The sequence below is a fragment of the Rhinoderma darwinii genome, chromosome 10 (genome assembly GCF_050947455.1).
Source record: "Rhinoderma darwinii isolate aRhiDar2 chromosome 10, aRhiDar2.hap1, whole genome shotgun sequence".
Classification (NCBI taxonomy): Eukaryota; Metazoa; Chordata; class Amphibia; order Anura; family Rhinodermatidae; genus Rhinoderma; species Rhinoderma darwinii.
This window is the reverse complement of record NC_134696.1, coordinates 57,788,372-57,810,040: the sequence shown is the minus strand read 5'-3', so window position 1 is coordinate 57,810,040 and position 21,669 is coordinate 57,788,372. Positions and strand designations below refer to the sequence as shown.

Below are 21,669 nucleotides of genomic sequence, written 5' to 3'. Positions count from 1 at the left end.
TCTGCACAGTACATCGTAAAACCCATTGAAATCAATGGGCAGATGTTTGCAGACGTAATGGAGCCGTCTTTTCAGGCGTAATTCAAGGCGTAAAACGCCTGAATTACGTCCGTAAATAGGCCGTGTGAACATACCCTAACTGTACCTGATTGAGCGGGAAGGGCTTAAAGAGGTTGTACAGAATTAGAAAAACATGGCTTCTTTCGTCCAAAAATAGTGCCACACTTGTCCATGGGTTGTGTGTGGTATTGTACCTCAAGGTGGCCATATACTTTAGAAAATTGTCAGCCGATCCCCATACACATGCATGCTTGGGACAGCAGAGCATGCATGTTTTTTTTGCTGTTTTTCGCTGTTTTTGGAAGAAAGCAGCCCCTTTTGTTTTAATCCTGTACAAGCCCTTTTTGCTTAACGTCTGAAATTACAGACCTGTTTTCAGGCGAAAACAGCTCCTGAATTTCAGACGTTTTTGGAAGTGCACACGTTTTTCGCAGCGTCCATTATGGACGTAATTGGAGCTGTTTTTCAATGGAGTTAATGAAAAACGGCTCCAATTACGTCCCAAGAAGTGACATGCACTTCTTTGAGGCGGGCGTCTTTTTACGCGCCATCTTTTTGTGTGTGGTATTGTACCTCAAGGTGGCCATATACTTTAGAAAATTGTCAGCCGATCCCCATACACATGCATGCTTGGGACAGCAGAGCATGCATGTTTTTTTTGCTGTTTTTCGCTGTTTTTGGAAGAAAGCAGCCGCTTTTGTTTTAATCCTGTACAAGCCCTTTTTGCTTAACTCTGTGCCCTAACAAAGTTACTTACCTAGGGGCTGCTATATTGAGATATTGTGATTCTTATTGAGCTTCTTAACACCAGCAGCTTCACTGTGATAGAGTCATGCACTGCCTTGTTATTTGTATGAAACTTCCTTTCAGTGGCATAACTACCGCTGTAGTTCAGGTCGCAGATACAGGTTGGAATTCTACGGGGAGCCCCTGATGTCCCTCTCCATATATAGACAGTGACGCCAGGAGCTCCTACTGAAGCGGAAAACCCGGCCACAGCGTTGCCGACGTTGCATGTATTCTGCTTGATATGTATCGTATACTTAGTATGAATATACCTTATTAATATATATATATATATATATATATATATACACACTACCTTTGAAAAGTTTGGGGTCACCCATACAATTTTGTGTTTTCCATGAAAACTCACACTTATATTTATCAAATGAGTTGCAAAATGACTACAAAGTATAGTCAAGACATTGACAAGGTTAGAAATAATGATTTTTCTTTCAAATAATAATTTTCTCCTGCAAACTTTGCTTTCGTAAAAGAATGCTCCATTTGCAGCAATTACAGCATTGCAGACCTTTGGCATTCTAGCTGTTAATTTGCTCAGGTAATCGGGAGAAATTTCACCCCATGCTTCCAGAAGGCCCTCCCACAAGTTGGATTGGCTTGATGGGCACTTCTTGCGTACCATACGGTCAAGCTGCTCCCACAACAGCTCTATGGGGTTGAGATCTGGTGACTGCGCTGGCCACTCCATTACAGATAGAATACCAGCTGCCTGCTTCTTCCCTAAATAGTTCTTGCATAATTTGGAGGTGTGCTTTGGGTCATTGTCCTGTTGTAGGATGAAATTGGCTCCAATCAAGCGCTGTGCACAGGGTATGGCATGGCGTTGCAAAATGGAGTGATAGCCTTCCTTATTCAAAATCCCTTTTACCTTGTACAAATCTCCCACTTTACCAGCACCAAAGCAACCCCAGACCATCACATTACCTCCACCATGCTTGACAGATGGCGTCAGGCACTCTTCCAGCATCTTTTCAGTTGTTCTGCGTCTCACAAATGTTCTTCTGTGTGATCCAAAACCCTCAAACTTCGATTCGTCTGTCCATAACACTTTTTTCCAATCTTCCTCTGTCCAATGTCTATGTGCTTTTGCCCATATTAATCTTTTCCTTTTATTAGCCAGTTTCAGATATGGCTTTTTCTTTGCCACTCTGCCCTGAAGGCCACCCTCCCGGAGTCGCCTCTTCACTGTAGACGTTGACACTGGCGTTTTGCGGGTACTATTTAATGAAGCTGCCAGTTGAGGACCTGTGAGGCGTCTATTTCTCAAACTAGAGACTCTAATGTACTTGTCTTGTTGCTCAGTTGTGCAGCGGGGCCTCCCACTTCTCTTTCTACTCTGGTTAGAGCCTGTGTGTGCTGTCCTCTGAAGGGAGTAGTACACACCGTTGTAGGAAATTTTCAGTTTCTTGGCATTTTCTCGCATGGAATAGCCTTCATTTCTAAGAACAAGAATAGGCTGTCGAGTTTCACATGAAAGCTCTCTTTTTCTAGCCATTTTGAGAGTTTAATCGAACCCACAAATGTAATGCTCCAGATTCTCAACTAGCTCAAAGGAAGGTCAGTTTTATAGCTCCTCTAAACAGCAAAACTGTTTACAACGGTGCTAACATAATTGCACAAGGGTTTTCAAGTGTTTTCTAATCATCCATTAGCATTCTAACACAGTTAGCAAACACAATGTACCATTAGAACACTGGAGTGATGGTTGCTGGAAATGGGCCTCTATACACCTATGTAGATATTGCATTAAAAACCAGATGTTTGCAGCTAGAATAGTCATTTAGCACATTAACAATGTATAGAGTGTATTTCTGATTAATTTAATGTTATCTTCATTGAAAAAAACTCTGCTTTTCTTTCAAAAATAAGGACATTTCTAAGTGACCCTAAACTTTTGAACGGTAGTGTATATATATATATATATATATATATATATATATATATATATATATATATATATATATAAAACGTGTACATATACACACACATATACATACACGCACACATTTTTTGGGGGGGCACATATGTATTGGGGCTATTTCCCCTGATGTTTTAAGACCTTAGTGACGCCCCTGGCTGCTAGTGCTGCATTGTTGGGTCACTTAGGAGACCCAGTGATGCAGCTGAAAGCTGCGGACCATCGGCCATGAGAAGTATGGCGGGGGCCCAAGAACAACCGTTGGATCAGGGCCCAAAGCCTTTAGCTACGCCCCTTTTTAAAAGACATCTATGATACACGCCTTGCATGCCCCGGAAGAAACTGATATGGCAAAACCCAGGGTCGCGCTGACTTGGAGTGCCACGTTTTTTTACTACATGCTGTTTTAAAACTTTTGTTTGTGAGTATAAATAAACCTTACATTTTTACAATTTACTGGCAGGACTACTCTATTGATGTTCTTTCCTGTAGTAGGCTCATTTGGAATATCTTAAAGGAGCCCAAGACGGCAGTAGAGCTACTGATCCCAGCAAATCTTGAAACATCCAGTTCGCATCAATTGTGCCGGTATATTGTATTATTGCCTTTCCACAAGGTGGAGAAGAGAAAAGAAGGAGTTTACTTTCAGGTGGATTGGACTTATGTTTGTGAACTCATTGGGTCGTCAGAGCGGCTAAGTATATATACAGTATATATATATTTTCTGTAAATTAGGCCTTAACCTCTTGGAGATGCAGCCAAGTTTCCACTATTCATTTTGTTTTATTTTCCCTTGCCTTCCAAAAGCCATAACTCTTTTATTTTGCCATTGACATAGCCATATGAGGGCTTGTGTTTTGTGGGATAACATTGTGTGGTAAAAGCGCTATGTTAACTTTATTCTACGGGTCGAAACAATTACGGAGATACCAAATATAGTTTTTTCTTATGTTTTACCACTTTTATAAAGAAAAAAATATTTGTTAAAAAAAACAGTTTGTGTCGCCACATTCTGAGAGCCATAACTTTTTTATTTTTTTGTCGATTTAGCCGTGTGATGGCTTATCTTTTGTGAGGCAAGCTGTAGTTTTTATTGGTACCATTTTGAGGTACCTGCAACTTTTTGACCAATTTTTTTCCATTTTTTGGGAGCTATGGTGATAAAAAAACAGCAATTTTAGCGTACTTAATTTTTTTTAAGCCGTTCATCGGGCGGTTTTTGGAACTATTCATTTTAATTTTTTGTACTTTCAATTTTTTTTTATTTAACTGTATTTACATTTTTTCATTGTTGGATCGCTTGCATTTTCTACTGCAATACTAATTTATTGCAGTATATATTAATTCGACAGGCTCTTATGGAGTCATGCTGGAGGCAGGGCTTCATAGGAGTACAAAGATGGCAGACCCCGGGGGCCTTCATTAGGCCCCAAGGCTGCCATAACAACCATCGGCTCTCCGCAATCGTCTTGTGGGAGGGCCGATGGGCAGTGAGAGGGGGCCTCCTCCCTTATATTAACTGCTTAGATGCCGCAGTCGCTATTGACCGGGGCATCCAAGGTTAAATGGACGGAATTGTAGTGATCTTCGATTCTGCCTGATGCAGTGGGGTGTTGATTGTAACATATAGCCGACACCTGCTCAGTACAGAATTCGCCCAGCCTGTGAGTGCGCTCCATACTTCCCCTTGGCGCCTGTCACGTACAGTTATGTGACATGTCACCAAGGGGTTAAAGGTGTTGTCCACTGTGGAAAATAAGCCAACTAAAGAGTGTTCTGCTGCTGGGACCCCCAACTGGTGTAATCTGCAGAGGAACCTGACAACAAGTATCCAGTTTCTGTGCAGTATCACTACAGGGGAAATTAAAGGGGTTCTACACTTTGGACAGTCTCTACTTGTTAGAAGGGACCCTTGACATTAAGCAGATCGCAAATTATCCCTCTGCTAGGACCCCCAGCGATCAGCTGTTTCCCTGCAGTAAAAGTTACATTTTCTTGCAGCGCCACCACAGGGAAAATGAAGCATTTCACAGTGCCCATTGAGTGGGTTGTCTGAGTAATACAGGACAAGACGGGATACTTTTTATCACCACTCTCCCCTATGGCCAAGCGCTGAGGATCCTGAACGGAGGACTCCCATTGATGAACTCCAAATATGTTTTCTAAAGTGGATAATCCCTTTAAGCATTATGTGTTACTCATTAAACTCAAGGGGTTGTTCCTGCTAGGTCAGCCAGCGAGAGAGATCTTTTTGAAGCGGCTCTCCACTCCAGCCTTTTGATGCAGGTTACAAATAATGGATCCTCTCAGAAAGTAATAATATGTGATTTAAAAATGGGTTTTTGTAAACCAATCATTTTAATCCCTTTGAAATATATATGGGCGCAATTGATTCCACTAGTTCCGCTTTGATAGGCTTTGATCTTACGGATGTCTGATGGGAATTTGCCAAGTTGATAGGGTTCCTCTAAAGTGGAGTCTTAGTTTAACTACTTTCGTCCTATGGTCATCATCCTATTATAAACCAGGTAATTGTACCTGAGATGTTCAATAACTCGAACAGCAATTGCACATTCTGAATGTAGCTGCGTAGTGTAAATATGTAAATACATATTTCTTAAAGGTCTTATCTTCAGGTTCATACTGATCTACTATGATGTCAATATACTTTATACATAATCCTATATTAGTAATCAGGAAGAGTAGGACTACAATTTCAGCACAACGCCGAACAGAATGCAGATTTTAAATGTTTGTTTTATCATTCAAAGCGGGAACTGCTGAAGGACAAAGAGCTGTTGCATGCCACTGACTTTTTCCTCAATTTTTGTTACTTTATGAATGCAAATGACATTTCTTTAAAAAAAATATTCAAATGTTCGCCTTTGGAACTTCGGGAGTATTTGCACAAACAAAATATTGGATTCCTGACAATTTATTATTTTAATTTATAATTTGAAAGGAAAAGCACTGGGTCTATTATCTAGAGGTCAACGTTTTCTGCCTAATACTTACTTTTCTGATCAATGACTCCTGCAGTATATTAAATTACATACAAGAGTGACCACTTGTAATACCTGTATAATAAAATGCTTAATGTTAAAGCCTTCCTTCACTATAACACCCAAGTTAGTAGGTGCAGAGCTGCAGTAACCCAGCACGGCCACTATACAGTAACTTGAGCCATCTGCTTACTGCACAGAGCACTGCAAAACTTCTGATGCACGAAGGCAGCCGGAATAGCTGATCGGTGCAGTGTCTGGGTGTTGGACCCCCACCGATCATATACTAATGACCTATCTTAGTGTGTAAATTCAAGTTTCTAATATAGATTTAAGCATGAGTGCCTTATGCTGCTTAGTAGCTTCATTTGCATGCAGGCTGCACACATAATTTATTTCAATATGGGGCAGAGTGGGAGAAAACTTGAATTACTGCAGCCCTTTACTTTCTCTATATTGATGTCATCTGCAGAAGGGGGAGAGGAGAGTGAGGGGATAGAGAAACAGGAGAGAAAGAGATAGAGAGAGAGAGAGAGAGAGGATAGGGAAAAGAGAGAGAAGAGAAAGAGCTTGCATTAGTATTATAGCCAAAATATCAACTAATACCTCACGTTTATAATTTTTGCAGGATGCAGCCTGGCCTTTTAATTCCTAACACCTCTTGCACACGACCGAATTCGGACCGCAGTACAGGTGAACGGGAATCCTGGCATCATAGATATTTATGTCTATGCCTCCTCACGGAACTGCTGTTTCATACTGAACCAAATGATAAAGTACGGAATAGCAGCAGTTCCACGGGAAGGCAGGGACTCATAGCATTATAAAATGTCTATGATGCCAGGATTCCCGTTCACCTGTACTGCGGTCCTGCCGGGAAATTCGTCCGACACACGGATTGTTTTTTACGGCCCGATCTCGGTTGTGTGCAAGAGGTGTTAAAGGGTTTGGCCAGGAATAAATTGTATTTGTATTTTAATGTGACATGTACAATTACTTTTCTAATATAATGTTTGTTTATATATGGCAGCATTACCTACTTACAATTTGCGGTCACGAGAGTAAAGTTTTATTTTCTGGTGACGTTCCGTGTCTTTGCACAGCCAGCACTTCCGGCTGAACAACGGCACTGCGCGTCATCAACTACATTTACAGGCAGTGGGCCGGGCGGATGTTTCATGAGCTCTTCAGAGCTCCGCCTCTGGTCCCACTGCTTGTAGACGTAGTTGATGATGCTCCGTTCCTCTGTTCAGTCGGAAGTGCTGGCTTAGCAAAGACACGGAGCATCATCAATCATAGTACACGCCCCCTCCTCCTCTTGTCTCATTGTCCATGTCTCCTCCTTCTTCTTCTTCTTCTTCACTCTTGGAGCTCCTGCACTGCCGGGAGCCCTATTCCCATGACAGGGTTTCTCGGCCATGTGATGGCCGTTTTCTGAATGGCCATCACACGGCCGCAGTAGGAACAATAGACCCCCAAATGGAGCTATTCACACAGCCCGTCACAAAGGGCCGTCAAAAAAACAGAACATGCCCTATTTTGGGCCGTTCTTCTGGCCGCACGGCTCCCATAGAAGCTTATGGGGCCGTGTATTGCACGGCTGTCACTTGGATGTGATCTGAGTGACGGCCGTGCTTTCGGCCGCTTGCCCGCTCCCTTCTCCTCCTCACAGTGCGAAGTGCATGTGAGGAGGAGGAGATTTTTTTGCTCCCTGTAGGAGCGGAGTCCCTAATCACCGAAGCTATGACTGGGGATTCCGCTCCAGGAGAAGTCCCTGACTTCACTGTCCATTTATGTCAGGGATTGCTCCAAAAGCGGAATCCCCGGCCACAGCGGCCGACGCTGTGGCCGGTGATTCTGCTCTAGGAGAAGTCCCTGACGTCACTGTCCATATATGGTCAGTGACATCAGGGACTTCTCCTGGAGAGATCCCTTACTCCTGAAGCAGAATCCCCTGCCACAGCGGCCGGTGATTCCGCCTCCAGGAGAAGTCCCTGATTTCACTGTCCATATATGGATAGTGACTTCAGGGACTGCTCCTAAAGCTGAATCCCCAGCCACAGCGGCCGACTCTGTGGCCGGTGATTCCACTCTAGGAGAAGTCCCTGGAGTGGTCTTCTACAGTGGCACTATCTACAGGGTGCAATCTATGGGGGTGGTGCCATCTACGGGGTGGGTGCCATCTACAGGGGTGCTATGCACAAGGGGGATGTGTAGCACTTCCTGCAGGTGTGCTGTGGGGCACTACCTACAGGGTGGCTGTGTGGCACTAACTGCAGGGGGGCTGTGCGGCACTACCTGCAGGGGGGCTGTGCGGCACTACCTGCAGGGGCCTGTGTGTGGCATTATCTACAGGGGGCAGTGTGTGGCATTATCTACAGAGGGCAGTGTGTGGCATTATCTACAGGGGAGCTGTGGCAGTATCTACAAGGGGGCTGTGGCAGTATCTACAGGGAGCCGTGTGGCATTATCTACTGGGGAGCTGTGGCATTATCTACAGGGGAGCTATGGCAGTATCTACAGAGGGCAGTGTGAGGCATTATCTACAGAGGGCAGTGTGGGGCATTATATACAGGCGGGCTGTGGCAATATCTACAGGGGGCTGTGTGGTATGATCTACAGAGTGCAGCGTGTGGCATTATCTATAGGCAGCCTGTGGCAATACCTACAGGGGGCTGTGTGGTATTATCTACAGAGGTAAGTATGTTTAAAAAAATTGACAAAATTTACATTTTTAAAATGGACAGGGAAAAAAAATGATGCAAAACGGGTCAAAATTGTCCGTTAAAAACGGAAACACGGCCCGCAACTGAACGGATGCAAATTGTCCGAAAAAAACTAACCAAAACGGCCGTTTTTATCGGCCAACACTCAGACCCTGTCGTGTGAATAGAAAGGTAGTTGATGATGCACCGTGCCTTTGTTCGCCTCTTCTAGTACATGCCACCTGCTCCTTCTACTCTCTGATGTAGAAGGAGGAGGGGGCGGCTTTGTTATTCCTCAATCTCCACGTGCCATGATGGTTACATAAATACATACTGATGGGTTTACATGACCCTCAACATCCCTGTCTATTACCCTCAACATCCCTGTCTATTACCCTCAACATCACTGTCTATTACCCCCAACTTCCCTGTCTATTACCCCCTATATCCCTGTCTATTACCCCCAACATCCCTGTCTATTACCCCAAACATTCCTGTCTATTACCCCATCATTCCTGTATATAACTGCCATCATACCAGTATAGGATGATGAGGTAATACACAGGGATAATGGGGGTTATATACAGGGATGTTGGGGGATATACACAGGGATGATGGGGGTTATACATGGGGGAAAAACCCCTCAAACAAAACATTGGGATGTTGGGGGTAATACACAGGGATGTTGGGGGTAATACACAGGGATGTTGGGGGTTATACACAGGGATGTTGGGGTAATTTACAGGGATGATGGTGGTTATATACAGGCATGTTGTGGGTAATACATAGGGATGATGGCAGTTATATGCAGGGATGATGGGGGTTATATACAGGGATGATGGGGGTTATTTACCGGGAGTTATATCATCCCTGTGAATAATCCCATCATCGAAGCATATACCCTGTTATCCCTGATTATTACTTTATCATCCCTGTGTATTACCCCCAACATCCCTGTGTATTACCCCCACATTCCTGTTATATAACACCATGATTCATGTGTGATTATTAGTGTGTGTGACAGTGTGCAGAGAGGGAGCTGGATGCCTGTAATTAGAGCAGGGAATGACCCTGTGAATATAAAGGGACGTAGTAGTATGCAAACAGCTGAGATGCTGTGGACGGAGGAAGGGGGATGTAAGCTGTGTTCTCAGATGCAGCAAGAGATCATGGGTATGGTGGGTTACAAGACAGGATACAGATAGGAATAGAAGCAAGCGATGTAAACAAACAGAAAGAGCAACAGTGACGATGGAGATCAAACAGAAACTGGTTAGAAAGTATGTAGGGGGGTTTAGGGAAGGCAAACCAAGGCTGGGGACACTTTTTAGAAAAAAACATTTTCCTAGCCAACCCCTTTAAGGACACAACCTGTTTTGTAACACTTTATGTGGTAATAACTTTGGAATGCTTTTATCTTTTTCAGGTGGTTCTGAGATTGTTTTCTCGTGGCACATTGTACTTCATGTTAGTGGTAAAATTTAGTCGATACATTCAGTGTTTATTTGTGAAAAACACAAACATTTAGAGAAAATGTGCAAAAATGTAAATTTTTAAAAATTTAAATGTATCTGCTTGTAAGGGAGATAGTAATACCACATAAAATTACTAGTTAACATTACCCATATGTCTACTTTATGTTGGCATTGTTTTTTTTTTTAAATACTTTTATTTTTCTAGGACGTTACAGCAGCAATTTCTCACATTTTCCAGAAAATTTCCAAAACCTATTTTTTTAGGGACGAGTTTAATTCTGAAGTGGCTTTGAGGGCCCTATATATTAGAAATCCGACATAAATCTCCCTATTTTAAAAAATGCACCCCTCAAGGTATTGAAAACTGCATTTAGAAAGTTTCTTAACCCTTTATGCATTTGCCCTTGTATCCCCCCCCCCCCCACAGTCCACTTCTCCACCCACCAATATAGTCTAAAATCTCATGTGCAAATCATCTGCAGAATACAGTTTGTACCCCAATTAAAAGTCAGTGCAGCACTCTCGGAACCTCAACCCTTCTCCCTTACACCAAAACGTAAGACATTCTTTTAACTCCCTGAGCCCCCGCTGTCTTACTTGTGTTACACATGGCGCAGGCAGATACCAGGGAAAGTAACCTTCTATGTCCTTCCCTTCAGCTTGGAGCCTAGTTCTTTAAAATTATTCTTAAGGGTGCTCCATCTACCATGTATTCTGTTGTTGGTAGAAATAGTGACCGTGACAGGGGGTGCAACTATTTCTACAACCAGAGCTGTAACATGGTAGACAATTAGAACAACTTCCTGTTAGTGAATTGGGAAGAAGGAGAGATCGGCATCACAAACAGTAGAACTTTGAAAGGAAAGGCTTCACAAAGGTACTGTACATGAAGACCCGAGACACTGTGAAGTTTTTATTTTTCACCGGAGGTATACTTTAAGTGGTCAGTAGAAACTTACAATGTCAATGGAATACTTTTTCTTTTGTAATTGTCTGTAAAGTGGATCATTTTATAATTCTCTTTTTGTTTTCTGCGTTTGTATTTTTTATTTATCTGTGAGCTTCTTAGTTATATATAATTACAACAGCCAAAAGCCCTTGGTCATATACATTTAGTATCCTGGGATTGCAGAGCGCTTAACAAACAACACATACCTGACTTTAGCTGATCTAAAATTTTCATGACTCCTTTCAGTTGCTGTTGGTGGCCATCTGCTTGTTTCACAGCCTCGTCTTGTTTGCCTTCAATGTTCTTAAGAATTGACCGGTGCTCTTGCTCAAGTCGTAATCCCTGGGCTTTGAATTCTTCAATTTCTCTTTTGATCTGTAAAATACATCCCTGTATTTCTAAACCAAGAGGCCTGCACAAAACTACACTCTGGGGAAGGTGCATGGGTTCGAAGACACCGTGTTGTTTTAGTGTTATCTGTGTTAAGATATCTTGTATTTTATATTAATGTTTTGCTGTATATCTTACATGAAATACATGAATTAGAATAAAACAGAGACTATATATTATCAGCTTCTCTAAAGTTTTCAGAATCTAGAATATCATTAGAGAAAGTTAGGAGTATAATTAGAAAATTAATACAATATATATTTATATATATATATATATATATATATATATATATATATATATATACAGTGAAGGAAATAAGTATTTGATCCCTTGCTGATTTTGTAAGTTTGCCCACTGTCAAAGACATGAACAGTCTAGAATTTTTAGGCTAGGTTAATTTTACCAGTGAGAGATAGATTATATATTAAAAAAAAGAAGAAAATCACATAGTCAAAATTATATATATTTATTTGCATTGTGCACAGAGAAATAAGTATTTGATCCCCTACCAACCATTAAGAGTTCAGCCTCCTCCAGACCAGTTACACGCTCCAAATCAACTTGGTGCCTGCATTAAAGACAGCTGTCTTAAATGGTCACCTGTATAAAAGACTCCTGTCCACAGACTCAATTAATCAGTCTGACTCTAACCTCTACAACATGGGCAAGACCAAAGAGCTTTCTAAGGATGTCAGGGACAAGATCATAGACCTGCACAAGGCTGGAATGGGCTACAAAACCATAAGTAAGACGCTGGGTGAGAAGGAGACAACTGTTGGTGCAAAAGTAAGAAAATGGAAGACATACAAAATGACTGTCAATCGACATCGATCTGAGGCTCCATGCAAAATCTCACCTCGTGGGGTATCCTTGATCCTCAGGAAGGTGAGAGCTTAGCCGAAAACTACACGGGGGGAACGTGTTAATGATCTCAAGGCAGCTGGGACCACAGTCATCAAGAAAACCATTGGTAACATATTACGCCGTAATGGATTAAAATCCTGCAGTGCCCGCAAGGTCCCCCTGCTTAAGAAGGCACATGTACAGGCCCGTCTGAAGTTTGCAAATGAACATCTGGATGATTCTGAGAGTGATTGGGAGAAGGTGCTGTGGTCAGATGAGACTAAAATTGAGCTCTTTGGCATTAACTCAACTCGCCGTGTTTGGAGGAGGAGAAATGCTGCATATGACCCAAAGAACTCTGTCCCCACTGTCAAGCATGGAGGTGGAAACATTATGTTTTGGGGGTGTTTCTCTGCTAAGGGCACAGGACTACTTCACCGCATCAATGGGAGAATGGATGGAGCCATGTACCGTCAAATCCTGAGTGACAACCTCCTTCCCTCCACCAGGACATTAAAAATGGCTCGTGGCTGGGTCTTCTAGCACGACAATGACCCGAAACATACAGCCAAGGCAACAAAGGAGTGGCTCAAAAAGAAGCACATTAAGGTCATGGAGTGGCCTAGCCAGTCTCCAGACCTTAATCCCATCGAAAACTTATGGAGGGAGCTGAAGATCCGAGTTGCCAAGCGACAGACTCGAAATCTTAATGATTTACAGATGATCTGCAAAGAGGAGTGGGCCAAAATTCCATCTAACATGTGTGCAAACCTCATCATCAACTACAAAAAACGTCTGACTGCTGTGCTTGCCAACAAGGGTTTTGCCACCAAGTATTAAGTCTTGTTTGCCAAAGGGATCAAATACTTATATCTCTGTGCACAATGCAAATAAATATATATAATTTTGACTATGTGATTTTCTGTTTTTTTTTCAAATATAATCTATCTCTCACTGGTAAAATTAACCTAGCCTAAAAATTCTAGACTGTTCATGTCTTTGACAGTGGGCAAACTTACAAAATCAGCAAGGGATCAAATACTTATTTCCTTCACTGTATATATATAAGTAATTTAAAAGAAAACTATAAAGTCTACCTGCTTTTTAGTGTGTCTGAAGCTCCCTGTACAAGAATGCATGTCAAATTTGCCTGTATACATCTTTAGACAAATAAAATATATCCAGGTTGTTAAATGATGGATTGTTATTAGCATGGCTATCTGTTATCTATCTGGCTCTACTAATATCGATGAGTGCGAAATATTCTTAGCTTTAATTTGTAAGCAGTTTAAGGTGGAACTGTCAGTTCTCCCAACATGTGACAACATGACCCCGGGGACTCCCATAATCAGTAGAACATCACAGGCCGCATGGAAGACCCATTTAAGACAGCCTGCCATCAAATTGCATGGCGCCATGTTTATTCTAAGCATACAAGCATCATTGTGCTAATACAATGTCTATTTTATTGCAATGAGATATCACTCTAGCAAATGAATACAGAATTTTATGGTGTATATAGATCAACGTTAGTGGATGTTATAGACAGGCAAAATTGTAGGTTTTTGCACCGGGGCCTTGAGCTTTAAGGTAAAACCTCTGAACACTTATTTGCATTTTTCTTATCTATTTTTTTATCTATCTAAATATCTCTATATTTAGGGTCGGTCTGGCCTACCAGAGTACTAGTTGATATTTTGGTGGGCCCAGGTTGTGACACAGTAATGGGCCCCAAAGGTCCAAATAAGCTATTAGAATATATAAATCATAAGATGCAATAATAACAGTATAGATTAGGATGCAATTAAGAGTGTATTGATTACTGATGGGCCCACAGAAAAAAATTACTTTCCATCTACCCAGGGTTAGACTGGCACACCAGAGTACCAATGCATCCTCTGGAGAACCCATTGAGATACACTGATGCTTTAAAGGGAGATGACAGCCGAGGGAAAATATTTAAGGATGCACAGAAAATCACAGTTCAAGGAATTGTACATAAGTCCCCTTGTGATTACCATTAACACATTAAAGGGCTTATGCAGAATCAGAGCGACGGCGAGTCAGAATGTATATTAGCGAGTGTACTCACATACTGCAGTGAGTACACTGCTAATAATTTTTGGTCCCCGCATAACCCCTTTAAGTACATATGATATTAATATGTTACATCTACTCACCTCCGTTATTTGTTCTGTCAACCTCTCAATTTCATTATTCTGCTCATTAACATAATTAAATAAGGCAAAGTTGCGATCCTCCACTGCAATAAACCAAGAAAATAACATTGTATTGTATTAAATACTGAACAGCTACTTCTTATAGAAGTAAAATATACAGCATTCAGCAAATTTTGTATAAATTTTTTACATTTCCAATAGTTCTGCACTGTAGGAAATTGCTGTTAAACTAGGAGAAACATCACGCTACATGACAGGTTGAAAAATGACTTTTTCACCTAAGCCTTAACCCATTCATGCCTGTATTGTTATTTAATCACTTGTTGAGCAAGTAGGAAATGTCGGTGAAACAGATCTCAGATCGAACACTATTTTCCTTCCTTGATCACATTTGCAGGTTAGCAGGAAAATGTGTTTGACTCGTTTGTATTCATTTGTCAGGAAATTAAATGACAGTCATTGTGTGTGATACTACACTAATGTCTAAAAAGAAGAAAACCCAGCACTAATTGACAGCTGGCCTTAAAAAGATATTGACGCTGCTGTTTTTCTCTATATGCACAGATGACATGATAAGGCTTGGAGGGGTTTTCTGAGAGGAGCTAACTCAAGAAGACAATATTTCTTCCGTCTAAGCACATGGATATTCTGTAGCACATTATGGATTAATTGAATGATTAGCCTAAGTAACAGATGAGACTACACCGCCATATCTGAAGGTTGATTTAATTTACATCAGCTATCTTTATTTTCCAGCAGTTTATCCTTATTTATTATATAAAAATTTGCTGGAGTCTTTATAATACATGTAAAAATGAAATTGACAAACCTGTTATATACATATCATGAGACAGACTGGTTGGTAGGGATAAATGCCCTAAATGGGGCAATTTTTAATCAGAAAAGTGGCTCAAAAAGTTCATAAATGAGTTGCATGGAGTGTGATTTTGAAGCCTCATCCACTTTCCTCAAAATATTCAGACATGTCAGAAAAAGTAGCACAGGGTTATCATAAATATGGCACTTGGTACAAAAGACTGATTTACGCTACCATCTGCCAGCCACGATTATGACTAGAATGCTTAGTAATTTTTTAAACATTAAACTTAAGTAAGAGTGTCGTTCTAGCGCAATATTTGCTGTATCTGGAGTGATCAAGAATGCTGCCAATGTGAAAACTAAGAGAGGATTTCCACCCATATATTTTTAAAAGGGTTTAAAGTAGTAGTCAAAGTTTGTTAATATTGGTTTTCTTTTACCCACTCCATTGTGGGTACCAATTTTACAACAGTCAAAGCTAAATGGACTGTTAGGCTGGATTCACACTAGCATGTTCGGTCCATAAAGGATGGAACGTATTTTGGCCGCTAGTCCCAGATCAAACACACTGCAGGGAGCCGAGCTCATAGCATCATAGTTATGTACGACTCTAGGAGTCCCTGCATCGCTGTTGGACAACTGTCCAGTACTGTAATCATGTTTTCAGTACGGGACAGTAGTTCTACGGAGAGGCAGGGACTCCTAGCATCGTACATAAGTATGATGCTAGGAGCCCGGCTCCCTGCAGTGTGTTCGGTCCGGGACTTGCGGCCGAAATACATTCCGTCCTTTACGGACCAAACATGCTCGTGTGAATCCAGCCTTATAGTATCTTCTCAGCAAAAGTAGAGAACAGAAGTCACCAGTTTATGGTCAATTGCTGAGAAACTACTATAATACTATTAATAATAAATATCTGCTTTTAGCCTTACTTCGGATTTATTAATAAATGAGCATATTTAGGTTTTTGATGAAGATGCATTAGATTTTTAACAATTGAATAATTTTGGGGTCTGCTATTAAAGGGGTATTCTCATCTCGGATATTTGTGGCATATCGACAGGACATGCCATATACGGTACGTATGTCCGATAGATGCGGTAACGACCAACATCTAAAATGAGGCCTGATGACCCCCGTCCTTCCTTGTCCCATTGTCACTGCTCTCTGGCCACTGAGTTATGAAGTGGCCATAAGTACGGAAATGGATGAGCTCTCTGAGCTACGCTGTTTCCGTAACTCCCATTCCCTGTTATGGGAATTACAAAACCAGCATAGCTTGCTGAGCTGGGCTGTTTCAGTACTCCTGGTCACTTTCTAACTCAGTGGCTGGAGAGAAGTGACAGCAGGAAAAAGGAGGACATGGGTCAGGAAGTACAGTTTCAGAGATAGATGCAGGTTCCAGTGATGGGAACCGCATCTATTGGTCATTTATGGCATATCCTGTGTATATGCCATAAATGTGCGAGATGAAAATACCCCTTTGAGGATAACGTGGGGTTTGAAGATAACATGGCTCACATAATTTGTCTTCAACCTGCCTAATACTTTTAACTCTGGTAGAGATTAGGGGTGGCAAATGTGTCTGGCAGCTGCTTACACCTTCTACTCTACTAAAATATCATGTCAGGTTAAGCTAAGACCCATTAGATATATTTAGTGGGTACATGGAGGAGGGTAAACTTTTTTAGCTTGTGTATTTACTCTGTGAAATGAAGGGCACCATGTTGGAAACAAGGTTTGCACTGCCTATTAAATAGGGCTTTTGCAGCTGCTGCAGTGGTTAGCAGGCGGCAGGAAGCCCAAAGGTTAGTTTGGACTTCTTATTTGTTTCAGGCCCTTACAGCAATATCACTTTACTACCCTGATGGTGGCCCCGGGACCGATAAGTGCTGACTAAGTTACATGTAAATTTAAAGGAGTTTTGACATTTATCACCTATCCACAGGATAGGTGATATGTTTCTGATCGCTGGGGGGGAACAACTGCTGGACCCTCACCAACTATTAGAATAGAACTGATGGAGATAGCCAAGTACAGCACTTGACTGTTTGTGTCAGTCTCATAGACATTAAATGAAGCGGCAGGGAGCATGCTCATCCTCCGCTCCATTCCGGCTCCTTCTCACTGTGGGGGGATGCAGTAGTAGTAATCAGTGGGGATCCCATCGATCAAACACTTATCACCTAACCTGTGGATAGGTAAAAAATATAAATTCTGGGAATACCTCTTTAATGGATGCCTAAATATGTTGTAGTTGACCTGCCTAAGACCAAAAACATAATTTCACCCAAAAAAAGGAACATATTCTTTCTTTTCAAAACATGACATTCTGCAATATAGAATGTAACCGTGGTATTTCATTGCCCAGCTTGTCCTCTATGTATTCTGCTGAGCACAAAGGAGGTCACTACTGTGGAGCACTTTATTTGTAAAAATATATTTTCCCCCAAAGTGTGATAATCTAAATCTTCTAAGACAGCTTGCTTTTTTTCCTAGGCTACCTTTAAAATAGAGAGAAAAATATTACAGTAAGCCTGGGGCATCTGAACCCAAGAAGAGGGATCTGCCACTTTAAATTATAAAGACAAGTAAACATATTTTAACCTTGTTTTCTGTCTACATTTTAGCAACTTGTAACACATTTACCAAACACAGCTTTTATAGGCATGTTACAGCAAAGAATAACTTGAAACCAACAAACAGTAAGTCACATCTCTGTTTTTATTATATGCATGTGTCATTTATGGCCAGTGGCGTAGCTATAGGGGTCGCAGTGGTTGCTATTGCGACCGGGCCCCGAAGCCAGGGGGCCAGCGGCCACTCGCACCATGTATACTGTGCCGGTGTTGGGGGTGCGGGCAAACTGGGCAATTGCCCAGGGCCCCAATCCTCTTAGGGCCCCCTGCCCACTATAGCAGCCATGGAGGAACATTTATGGGCCAGGCAAAATTGACCCCCTCATGCCCGATGGTGTCGCTAGCACTGGGGGGGGGGGCGGTGTGGCTAGGAAAGTACAATTTATTTTAGCACTATATACAAGGGGAGGGGGAGCTGTGTGGCACTATAAAAAAGGGGTAACTGTGTGGCACTATATACAAGGAGTAACTGTGTGGTACTATATAAAAGGGGGCCTGTGTGGCACTATATAAAAGGGGGGCTGTGTGACACTATATACAAGGGAGAGCGTGTGACACTATATACAAGGGAGGGGCTGTGTGGCACTATTTATAGGAAAGGGGGTTGTGGCACTATATATAAGGGGGGGCTTTGTGGCACTATATAGGAGTGAGGGGGGTTATGTGACACTATATATACAAGGGGGGCTGTGTGGCACTATATACAAGGGGGCTGTGTGGCACTATACACAAGGGGGGCTGTGTGGCACTATATACAAGGGGGGCTGTGTGGCACTATCTACTAGGCGGGTCTGTATGACACTATGTACAAGGGGAGGGCTGTGTGGCGCTACCTACAGGGCGCTGTGTGTGCTGTTATCTACAGGGGGTTGTGTGTAGCGCTATCTACAGGGGTCTGTGTGTGTAGCGCTATCTACAGGGGGCTATGTGTGTGGTGCTATCTACAGGGGGCTGTGTGTGTAGTGCCATCTACAGGGTGCTGTGTGTGGCGCTACTTACAGGGGGCACAAAGGGGGAATTATTACTAAGGGGGCACTGTTACTGATAGGGCACTTTTATTGTGTCGAGCACTGAGGGATAAGTATGATCTGTTAGGGGATGGGGTATAGGTGTGGAGGATGCTCGAAAAGCAAGAAACCAAAATGTCTGTGTGTCAAATTCTGCAGATACGGGTCGTGGATGGAATAAGTTGTCACAGTGGTCTGGGCTGGATGGAGAAAAAAAGGGAAAGTGTACGACTCTAATCAGAGAAAACATCACCTGTTAGTCACTGGATATAAATGTACTGTAATCACTTATATGGTCTGCAGAGCTCCTGTTTATAAATACATCTACCACTATATCAGGGGTGGGGAACGTCCGGCCCGACCTCTCTGACCGCCGCTGCCACCGTGAATCCGCCTTACTCACTCACATTTAGGAGCAGGAGAAGGGCGGATGGAGCCAATTATGGCGGGGGCAGCGTCGGTGTAAGTTTGGTGGCGGCGGTCTGAGTGAGGTCGGTGCGTGCTGGCCCAAGAGTGGATCAGTCCGGTCACCTCACCTGAGTCAGTGATGTGAGGTCAGGTGACCGGACTGGTCCACCCCCGGGCCGGCAGTGGCATAGCTGTAGGGGTTGCAACTGCGACCAGGCCCCTAATCCTTGAGGGCCCGCAACACTCCCGTTGCCACACAGCGCTGACCACGCTGGTGCCGCTTCCAATTGTCTGCAGGACACACTTTCAGTTTGGGTTCAATGCTGGAGCCTTGCTCCAGCATTCACTGTGCCGCGAGCAGCTCGGCGCAGGAAGTGACGTCATCATGCCTGTCTGCGCAGAGTCACTCACAGCACAGTGCAGAGGAGGAGAATGATCTCCTCCAGCCATTGTGGGAATGGGGATAGGTAAGTAATTATGTTATTATTTTTCTATTAGGTACATACGGGGGCATTTTACTGGGTATGGGAGGGGGGCTCATATGGTAGCTGCTGAGGGGGCATTATACTGTATGGGGGACATTATACTGGGTATGGGACAGCTAAGGGGGGCATTATACTGTATGGAGGCATTACACTATAGAGGACAGCTATGGGGGCATTATACTTTATGGGGGCATTATACTGTATGGGGCTGCTATGGGGGGCATTATACTGCGTGGGGCATTATACTGTATGTGGCAGCTATGGAGGGCATTATACTGTATGGGGGCATTATGCTGTATGGGGCAGCTATGGGGGCATTATACTGTATGAGGCAGCAATGGGGACATTATATTCTATGGGGGCATTATACTGTATGGGGCAGCTATGGGGGCATTATACTGTATGGGGCATTATAGTATATGGGGAAGCTATGGGGGTCATTATACTGTATGGGGGCATTATACTGTATGGGGGCATTATACTGTATGGGGCAGCTATCGGCGCATTATACTTTATGGGGGGAATTATACTGTATGGGGCACCTATGGGGGCATTATACTGTATGGGGGCATTATACTGTATGGAGCAGCTATTGAGGGCATTATACTGTATGGGGCATTATATTGTATGGGGCAGCTATGGTGGGGCATTATACTGTATGTGGCAGCTATGGGTGGCAATATACTGTGGGGGCAGCTATAGGCGAATTATACTGTGGGGCAGCTATAGGGGGCATTAGACTGTGGGGGGCAGCTATGAGGGCATTAGACTGTGGGGGCAGCGATGGGGGCATTATACTGTGGTCAGCTATGGGGGGCATTATACTGTGTGGGGGGCATTATACTGTGTGGTGGTATTATACTGTGGGGGCAGCTATGTGGGGCACTATACCGGCGTAGGGGGTTCAAAGCTGAATTTTTGCACCAGGGCCCATGAGCCTTTAGCTACGCCCTTCGGGCCGGCATAGTCCAGTCACCTGACCTCACGTCAGTGAGTACTGGTCTACTCCTTTCACAGCACACCCCAACCTCACTCTGAATGCCGCTGCCACAGTGTCATTTCCTCCTTGTCTCTGTCCGCCCTACTCACTCACATTTAGGAGCAAGAGAAGGGCGAACGGAGCTAAATATGGTGGCGGCGGTCTGAGTGAGGTCGGTGCGTGCTGGCCCAAGAGTGGATCAGTCCGATCACCTGACCTGAGTCAGTGACGTGAGGTCAGGTCACTCCTGTCACCGCATGCCCCAACAAAACTCTGACCGCCGTTGCTACCGTATCATTCTCTCTTTGGCTCCGTGCGCGCGCCCTACTTACTCGAAGTGAGATCAGATGACTTAAAGGGGCTTTTTTCATCAAGGACATTTAGGATATATCCACAGGATATGTCATAAATGTCTGATAGATGCGGGTCCCACCTATGGGTCCCAGATCTATCTCAAGAACATGGCCCCTAAACATCGTTCTACCTCTTTGTGTTGTGGTTGAAGCTTGTGATTTCCGACCATGAAGAAGAAAAGATCGTAACTTTCTGAGCTACACTGTTTCTAAGTCCCATAAAACTGAATAGTAGTTATGGAAACAGCGTAACACGCATGCTGCACTGCTTCCATAACTGCCATTCACTACTATGGGAGTTATCGAAACAGCGCATCTCAGCGAGCTACGCTGTTTTCTTCTTCATGGTTGGAAATCAGCCAGAACACAGTGCGGTAGGACAGGGTTTAAGGGGCCCCGTTCTAGAGATAGGTGCAGATCCCAGAGGTGGGACCTGCATCTATCTGACATTTTATGACCTATCCTGTGGATAAGTCATAAATGTCCACTTTAGTCAGAACAACTTACTGCTGCGAGTTCCTTTCAAATCTTACCATTGTTAAGAGTCGACAGCGCTCCAGACTGACCAATGCAGTAGTAACATCATCAATATCCGCTAACATCACACGCCTCACCAAAGAGAAGCAGTTCCAGGCATCACCTTATGG

General features: G+C 43.1%; 1 protein-coding gene across 1 annotated transcript in view; it reads right to left on the bottom strand.

The window, feature by feature from the left end:
* Nucleotides 1-21,669, bottom strand: part of ODAD1 (outer dynein arm docking complex subunit 1) — a 131,439-nt gene that overhangs the window by 48,183 nt on the left and 61,587 nt on the right. Inside the window, exons 10-11 of the mRNA XM_075838864.1 lie at nucleotides 14,333-14,415; nucleotides 11,123-11,291 (exon numbers count right to left, since the gene is read on the bottom strand). Of these exons, the coding sequence (XP_075694979.1) occupies nucleotides 11,123-11,291; nucleotides 14,333-14,415 (252 nt within the window). The remainder of the gene's footprint in view (nucleotides 1-11,122; nucleotides 11,292-14,332; nucleotides 14,416-21,669) is intronic.